The sequence below is a fragment of the Astyanax mexicanus genome, chromosome 1 (assembly GCF_023375975.1).
Source record: "Astyanax mexicanus isolate ESR-SI-001 chromosome 1, AstMex3_surface, whole genome shotgun sequence".
NCBI classification, from domain to species: Eukaryota; Metazoa; Chordata; class Actinopteri; order Characiformes; family Acestrorhamphidae; genus Astyanax; species Astyanax mexicanus.
Genome location: NC_064408.1, coordinates 16,809,316 through 16,818,259, shown reverse-complemented (window position 1 = coordinate 16,818,259; position 8,944 = coordinate 16,809,316). Strand labels below are relative to the sequence as shown.

At 34.7% G+C, this 8,944-nt stretch overlaps 1 protein-coding gene across 1 annotated transcript; it reads left to right on the top strand.

Moving 5' to 3' along the window:
- Nucleotides 1-3,650: 3,650 nt before the first annotated feature.
- Nucleotides 3,651-7,055, top strand: timm22 (translocase of inner mitochondrial membrane 22 homolog (yeast)). The gene is made up of 4 exons (XM_007256957.4): nt 3,651-3,939; nt 5,189-5,385; nt 6,296-6,368; nt 6,492-7,055. Exons 1-4 carry the CDS (start codon nt 3,705-3,707, stop codon nt 6,566-6,568), a joined length of 582 nt encoding a protein of 193 aa, XP_007257019.1. The 5' UTR covers nt 3,651-3,704; the 3' UTR covers nt 6,569-7,055.
- The last annotated feature ends 1,889 nt before the right edge of the window (nt 7,056-8,944 follow it).

Below are 8,944 nucleotides of genomic sequence, written 5' to 3'. Positions count from 1 at the left end.
GTGCAAACATTCAAGCAGTTCAGCTTGGTTTGGTTCAGCTTGGTAAAATCAAAGAAACTCATCATTTTTAAGTGATCTCTTTTTTTTTCAAAACTGTTTACCTGCTATTGTTGCCAGCTATTGGTAGAAATGATTGATCGGAAGTCGTCACACATTATGTATGATTCAGAGTGAAAGGGCAGCGTCGATAAGATCACTGCAAATAACTATTAGAAGAAAATGTGTGGGTTTGAGTTTTGCCTGGTTCAGTGCGAGTTCCGGCCTGTCTCTCAGATCCCCGCTGCTGTGTGTGTTTATGTGTCAGCACACGTCTGTGGTATTCAGGGCTGTGTGTTTAAATGACATGACTACTATTATGTGTTTGGGTTCTCTGAGTCTGAGTAATGTAATTTTGGACTTCAAAAGCCTGGAAGTCATCAGAAAATGAGAGGGAAAAGTCGTACAGACAGATCTTTGAATAGAAGTATAATCTTTGGGCTGGAACAATACCAGAACCTTTACACACTATATATATATTACACCCTCTCACACACTGAAATGTGAAATATATGTCCAAGGTCATAGTCAGCTTCTTTGTGTCTGGCAAAGAGGAAGAGGATTTTAGACTCTAGTAGCCAAGTAATAATTCATATCGTATAGTACAAATTACCTACATGTTATTAACTATACTAATGGAAAGTGATCTTGCATTGTTATCTACATAATTTTTTCCAATATCTCTATATAGAGATGACTAGCTCCCTGCTCTGTTATACACTGCATTGTGGGAAAATAGTGTCCATCTAATACACACCCAAAAAACAACCCATTGGCTACTGAATATGTATAATGGCTATAATCACCTTCTCTCTTACAGCCTTAGCTGTTCAGATCATTTAATTCAACCCTTTTAGGATAATTGCGTTTGACACGAGTGTGAGCTAATTTATTATAATTAATTCTAAATAAAATGTGACTTTTTTGGCTGTCCAAGACTAGACTACTTTCACTGAACTATTTTCCATGATTCAGTGATGAGATTTTTACTATAATATAAAGTTGACTTCTTATTAATAAAGGCTAAAGGCTATAAATATTGAATAGTTTAGTTTTAGTCTGCATAAGTCTGCATTTTTAGTCAGTAAAATAGCAAGAAAGTCTATACAAATTGTGTCTATTAAAATGTTAACTGTTTTCTGTCTTTTTAATTAATATATTTTGTACATTTTATTTAATATATAATATATATATAAATATATAAAATATTTCTGCTTGGATCTACTGCTCGACTGTATGATAAACTATCCTCTTAAACCAATGCTATTCTTAAATTATCATAACAACTAGCACATTTTTTGGGGGTTACCTGAAAAACTTTTTTTATGCAATTATTTTAGGAAGGATTGTATCATGGATACATGTTTACCTATACTGCATTCTTCATACTCAAATATGTCTTCGGTTACATTTAATATTGTTTTGTGTTGAGATAATTAGTACATTTTTCAGTATAAAAATGATTAAACCCTGATTTTACTCAATTGCTCCAGATGAACCCATTCACTTTGGACTGATTCGGCAGCGCCATCTGGTGGCCAAACAAAGCCATACGGCTCCGGAGATTCTCTGTATTTCCACTTATAGAGTGAACACACAATACTGACACCTAATGGTTAAATTTAACACAGCTCAGACACAAACCCGCCAAATATTTAGAATATTTAGAATTTTCACTCTGTAAAATGTTTTCTATTATTATTATTTTTAATTAATTAATTTATGAATTATTATATTATGTTTGTGAATACAAGGAAAATAAATAAACGAGTGCAATGGAGAACGTATTATTATAAACGATTACAAAAATGAAAAAAAAAAACATATATAACAAAAAATAAAGATGAAAAACAGATTAACAATATTTAATATTGTTTTGTTTTGATGAAGTTAGGACATTGTTCAATAATAAATGATCAAGCATTTATAAACTACTTACATTTTAGAAAGTATACTTAAGAATTTTCCTAAAATAAAAACAAAAAAAAAAAGTTATACATTTTAGTTTTTTTTTTTCTTTTTACAGTAATCAGGTTTTAAGCAGTAATGGTGCTGCATTACTGCTACTGTGAGCTGACTGGTTGGTGAACTGATGCTGGAGTTACAATCAGCGCATGACATATTTGCTATTGTTCTGTTTTAAGATAATAGTACATTTTTTCCAGTGTAAAAAAAATATTAATTATTAATAAACTCTGGTTTTGCTCAGTTGCACCATAGACATCATATACATATTTATATGTCTATGAGTTGCACTATATGAACCCATTCATTTTGGAGTCACTCAGGAGCGCCCTCTTGTGGCCAAACAAACTTTACTGTGTTTTTTATGATATTCAAAAACGTATTTTCTATATTATTTGTTTATTAATTTATTAATTTGTGGATTATGTATTTAAAGTGTGTCAATACAAAATAAAAAATGAAAAATAAATAAACAAGTACAATGGAGAACATTTTATTGTAAACGATTACAAAACGTTTTTAAGGAAACACAAAAACATATGACAGTCCTTATGGCTGTTTCAAAATTAGCAATGGATTAAGGGGATAGTTTAGCATACAGTCGAACAGTATAACCAAACAGAAAAAAAAATCCTATTGCAGCAAAAATTGATTGAAAAACAGTTAATATTTTAACAGCCATAAATTGTAGATCATTTCATGATGAGGGTGCAGGCAAGGAGATGAATTGGCAAAAAAAAGTCAGATTTGCAAAAAAAAATATTTAGACGATTATTTTAGGACGATGACTGTATAACCTGTGTGAAAGGAAAAATAAAAGAAATATAAAGAAATAAAGACGAAAAGCAAGAGAAATAAATAAACAATCATATATATTAAAAAAATCTATGTATTCGTTTACACGAACGAAAAAACTAACAAAAATTAAAGAAGAAGAAAATTTATTAAACAATATAAATATGTGCAATAAACTTCCAAACATGTACACAACAATACAATATAATTCAAATGATATATTTTCCCCTTATCTTCCCCGTGTCGAATCAGCATCATAAATGATTTAGGCAAAAACAAAATTATTTTTATTATTTTTCAATTATTCTTTTTTTTTTATTATTATTTTAGGAAGTTGACGAGGCAAAGGTTAAAGACAAAAAAGTACAACTGTATATTAAAAAATATAAATATGTACATTAATGGTCCATATATGTACACAGCAATACAATATAATTCAAATATTATTTATCAGATATAATTCAATAAATAATTATTCAAAATTCAGTATTTAAACATTTGAACATGTAATAATTTTACTTTCTACATGTTTTAATTTATTTTTATATATTATTTATTATCATTACTAATTATTATATTTATTTTTTATATAATATTTAGTATTATGTTTTTTTTAAACAAATGTGTCGTTTAAAACTGTGTCGAATCTGCGACTAAACATCACGATAAACATATGCTATAAAATATTATCTTTTACTAATATGCTTAATATGGTGTACATTTGAGTGACTAAACGTGTGTCTGTGTGTTTTTAACTATAATACTATACTATAATATATATTGTAATAAATTAATAATATAATTTAACTCCACACTGAATGGATTTACACGCGCAGCGGTTGAAGCGAATCTGCGGCTGTGAATCCGCGGCCTGTTTACCCGCTGCTCCTCCTCTCTCTGAGTGCAGCATGGCGGCGGCCACAGGTCGCGGGGTTGAGCGGTCAGCGGCGGCGGATCCGCCGGGAGACGCGCTGCAGTACAGCGTCCTGCTGCAGCACCTGATCGGGGACCGGCGGCAGATTAAAGAGCTGAGCCCGGGGGTGATGGGGGGCTTACCGAGCCCCCAGAAAACTGAGGAGCAGAAGATGATCGAGCGCGGGATGGAGAGCTGCGCCTTTAAAGCGGCGCTGGCCTGTATAGGAGGTACACTCACACATCACCCTATAATACTCACACAATATACTCACACTCAGCCCTTTATACAGCTCACACAGGACATCACACACACTCTCAACTCCTGTAATCTCCATGCAGTACCATTATTAACACCAGGGGGCGCTATGGAGCCTGAGGTCACCGTGTCCCTATCTGCACAGATGGAGCTCCATTTGTACTAAACCTTCAGGACGAGTTAGATTATTTTATTTAGTGATATTTACATTGTAAATTTAATATTAAAGCTGCTGAACATTACGGACAATGTTCACCATCCTCTACACAGCACCATCACCAGGCAGAGGAGATCACAGTTGGGGTTGGATCTTTGCCTGCCGGGAGACGGGCGGCAGTGGTGGGTCTGCGTGTACTGCCGGGTACGTGCCTGACACTGCCGGGTCGATGAAAAAGTGGCTGGCGGGTGACGTCACGAAGACCCACCACTGCCGCCCGTCTCCCGTCAGGCAGAGATCCAACCCCCTCTCGGAGATCATACAGTGGCAGACTGCTGTCCCAGTCCTGCTCCATGGACAGACTCTGGAGGTCTTTTGTCCCTCAGGCCATAAGACTGTTCAACTCCTCTCAGCACAGCAAACTAAAGACTCTCTGACACTTTTTCTTTCCGGCCACTCTGGTCACTCCATGGACAAACCTCTATTTCTACAGACCCTTTTATTGTTTTATATTTTGTACTACTAGTTTCTTTTCTGTCTACTGTTTACATCTCTACATCTATAGATTTGCACTGCTAATTTTTAATTATTATAAAACTGTGTATGTCTGTGTGGCTGACATCAGTTATCCTCTCAATATGCACAGCAACTGGTGTACATTGTTGTTTTACTGTGTTCTATATGTGTTTATCTTCATTACCTGACCTTACTGATGCTCTGCTGTTAACTACAGCTATTCTCCACTGTGTAGTATAACGCCTTCCCTGAAGAGTACAGATTGTTATTGCAGTAGTAAGCTCTCTAATAATGTCCTTGAATTTTACCAAAATATTAACTAATTTGTTGTGTGAATACATGTGGACATTTAATGTATCAGATGTAGATATTAACTCTGCCTTATTTATTTATTTTTAAGATTTTCATGTATTACTCTGCCTTATTAAAAGTTAAAAAGTAATTATTATGATTTTTTTGTACTCTGTAACTGGTTAAAAGAAAAACAAATGCAGGATGAGTCAGTGAACACCTGTTAATCTTTTGTTCATCTGTGTTTTTTCTTCTAGGTTTCGTGTTAGGAGGAGCTTTTGGCGTCTTCACAGCAGGTATTGACACCAATGTTGGGTTTGATCCAAAAGACCCAATGAAGACCCCCACAGCGAGAGAGGTTTTGAGAGACATGGGTCAGAGAGGAATGTCTTATGCCAAAAATTTCGCTATTGTGGGTGCCATGTTCTCCTGCACAGAGTGCATCATAGAATCAGTAAGTTCAGACTTTCTCTCCTTTTTTTCAAGGTGATGCTGTTTCATGGCATTTTTTACAAATGTATGACATTAGGAATGCACCAAATATTTGTCAACCAACATTATTATGCACCAGCAAAAGCCAGATTATTATTATTATTATTTTTATACTCTATTTGTATAAATTAAACAAAAACAAATTAAGCATCACTTAATAATTGAGGCTTGGTATCGATTTACTTGCTTTACTACATCTTCAAAAACTAGTTGTTTTCCAGCTAAAATATACAAACTTTGCAGGACTAGGACAGTGATACTAACTGAGCTAACGTAGCCTTAGCATGTTTGTTTACACAAAACTCTTTCTGCCTTTCTCTAAAGTGGAGTAAATTCCACTTTCTTGTGACTAGAATAGAACTGCTGAGTTTCTTCCGAAGTAAATTTATTAGACTTGCACTACTGAGACAAATATACGATGATAATTTAACTGCTGAAGTTGCTAAATGTGTGAACTGTGTAACACTGCTGAAGTAAATTTATGACTAAAATAGCAATGCTGAAGCAAAAACATGATTAGGATAACACTGCTGAGGTACATTTGTGACTAAAATAGCAATGCTGAAATAAAATTGTGATTAGGATAACACTGCTGTATGACTATAACAGCAATGCTGAAGTAAATTAATGATTAGAAAAGCATTACTGAGGTAAATTCATGAATAAAATAGCACTGAAGTAAATTCATGATTAGAAAAGCACTGCTGAGTTAAATGTATGACAAATCTTGCACTGCTAAAGAAAAGTGTATTGTGTTTTCTTATGTCTGCTGGTACATTTAGCAACAATCTTTACGTTTTGTTCAATTTCTGCCACAGAATATATCCTTGCTGTTTTCTGATGTATTTGCTCTATGGCAATTTCTGTTTCAGCACCGTGGTAAAACTGACTGGAAGAATGCTGTATACAGTGGCTGTATTACTGGAGGTGCGATTGGATTCAGAGGTAGGACCTACCATGATAATTCACACAACTTTAAAAAAATCACTCTAGATCAGGCACAATAATATATATTTTTAATTATCCGTTATCTATGCACTGTTGTAATGTGTGCTTGTTGTTTTGTAGCTGGTTTGAAGGCTGGAGTTCTTGGCTGTGGAGGTTTCGCTGCGTTCTCTGCTGCCATTGAGTACTACCTCAGATGAACGTCTGACTCTGGAGCTCCTGATTCAGGCTGGACATCATCCCACTGGGATGCACTAGAGCTCATGCAGCCAACTGTGGATGTAAGACTGCATTTTGGCAGGACTTTTGCTTGTCAAATGATCTGGACCTGTTTTCATGGCCAGCAAACGTTCCAATCCCATTCCTGAGTGGACCAGCTGGACAAGTGTATATTGTGTTGATGTGTTTTTTGTGTGAATAGTTGAGTTCTGGCTGCTTCTCTGCGTTTTGATGCTGAACTATAGTAAACATGACGCACACAGACCATCTAATAACTTGCTTCTTGGTCACCAAGTGAAGTAGGAAAAAGTGTTTTTTTTTATTATTATTATTAATATAAGAAAATAATTATGGGTGGCATATTGGAGGTATCATTGTGACTTGTCCTGTCGATGAATGCTCATTGATATTTCTGATGAAAGTAAGATGAGTGCTTGTAATTAAATATTAAAGAGTGTTTGGATGGCCTGGTGATGTAAATGTGACTCAGTAAGCCAGAAGGCATTATTCATTAATGTGTTTCCCGCAGCTGTATTAATGGCCATGTGAGAGTGGGATTAGAATTTGCTGGTATACTTTTTATATACCTGTGGTAATGGTGCATGAGGGAGACTGGACCAGATTAAAAAGGAAGTCACACAGACACGGCCATGTTTCCAGTAATGTTAAGAGCATGAAGTTGGTCAGTAACAAGCAAGGAAAACTCCTGAAAATGTCCTTATTTACAGGGTTTGTACGGTCATGAAAAGCCTGAAAAAGTCATGAAATTTGAAAATAGCAATTTTCAGGCCTGGATAAGTTTTGTAAAAATAAAAACACCCAGAAAGTTTTGGAAAAGTAATTGTAAGTCTGGTGCACAAACCTTTATGTTTTAAGATTCAACTCAAAGATTCAAGATTCTAAGAATTTACTGTCTTGTGCAGAGTAAGAAACAAGTTTCCTCGTACAATGAAACGTTTTTGTGCCAACATTTTATCTGATTCATTTTAGACCTACTATAAATCAGTTTTAATTATAGTTTTAGTTGATTTTTGTTTGTTTTTTGTCGTCCATGTCTGCACTGATGTTTTATAAATCCTATGGTCATGAAAATCAAAGTCATGAAAAATCATGTAAATGTATTAGTTAAAATGTTTATAAATCCTGTATTAAGGAGCATTTTATCCTCTTCAAAAACACAGATTCAGTGAAGTATCAGAGAATTGTCTTGCCATATATTGAGAATCACAGTATCAAGATATCATTATCGTATGCACTGTTCTTTAGCTTTTAGGGACATTGGCCTAACGATACTAGTGTAGCATGCATGTTCATCTTTGTGTGAATGTTAGGTCAGTGGTTTATGGAACATTTGAAACTACACAAACAGCACACAAAACAGTCAAAGTTTCAGCAAATAAGACTTTACTTCTCTGAAAAGGGTGTCTGGATTCACAAGATTCAAAAAATAAATTCCTCTTAAATCAGCTGTAGGTTAGTTTCATGCAGTAGCTCATTCTGTTTCAAAACAAGATTTTTTATAGGTCGTCACACACTACAAACAAACAAAAACCCAATATATATATATCAAATCTGATATATAAATATCTCAGAAAAATCAGTATATGTTATCAAAAACAAGAAGAGGCAGGGAGTCTTAAAGGTCGTTGATGTGGAAAATCTGTGCATGAAAACTGCAGCCAAATATGAAGTGACTCGTACAAAGCAAATCCTTATCAGGGAATGATAAAAATGCCGCCATAAATTGGTTCTATCCCAACTCTCTGAATGTGTACTTCCTCCTATACGTGATCCTAAGCTTTGGATTGTGGTATCGAAAGGGACTGAATGTGGAAATCAGGGAACAGAGGAATGTCGTGATAGTCTTTATCTTGCATAGTAAGAAGCTGTTCAAGTGAGGCAGGGCAGCTATGGCTCTGCTTTCGTTCATTGCTAATAGACTGCACAGCTGGGCTAATCATGCATTAATTATTTAATTTGCACAAGTTTGTGAATTTTGAAGTTCAGAGAAATAGGAGGTACACTATTAAAGTATTCATCCAAAAAAGAAAAAAATAATTATTGTAACAGATTTTATAGGGAGTTCTCCTCTAGTACAAGATAAGCTTTAATAGCTTAAAATAAAAAAAAGAAAAATCACACCTGATATCAAAGATGGATTATGGTATTCTTATTCTGTAAAGTTACATCAATTTCTTAAAGAAAAGTTTGACCATTTTTTTTGTTTATGAGTATGTTCACAAACAAAGCTTCACCTGCTGCATTTTAACTCATGCTCCTGTTCTGTTAAAGCTGCGTTCCAAAGTCTTGGCTGCATGCTAGGTGGACTACATTTTTGTACATTACGTCATGGAGGG

Bases quoted from the DNA above. Each gene is read 5' to 3' on its own strand.
- timm22 (XM_007256957.4), top strand. From the start codon at position 3,705: ATGGCGGCGGCCACAGGTCGCGGGGTTGAGCGGTCAGCGGCGGCGGAT. The intron at 3,940-5,188 runs GTACACTCACAC...TTTTTCTTCTAG, and splicing joins GGCGCTGGCCTGTATAGGAG to GTTTCGTGTTAGGAGGAGCT. The intron at 5,386-6,295 runs GTAAGTTCAGAC...TTTCTGTTTCAG, and splicing joins CAGAGTGCATCATAGAATCA to CACCGTGGTAAAACTGACTG.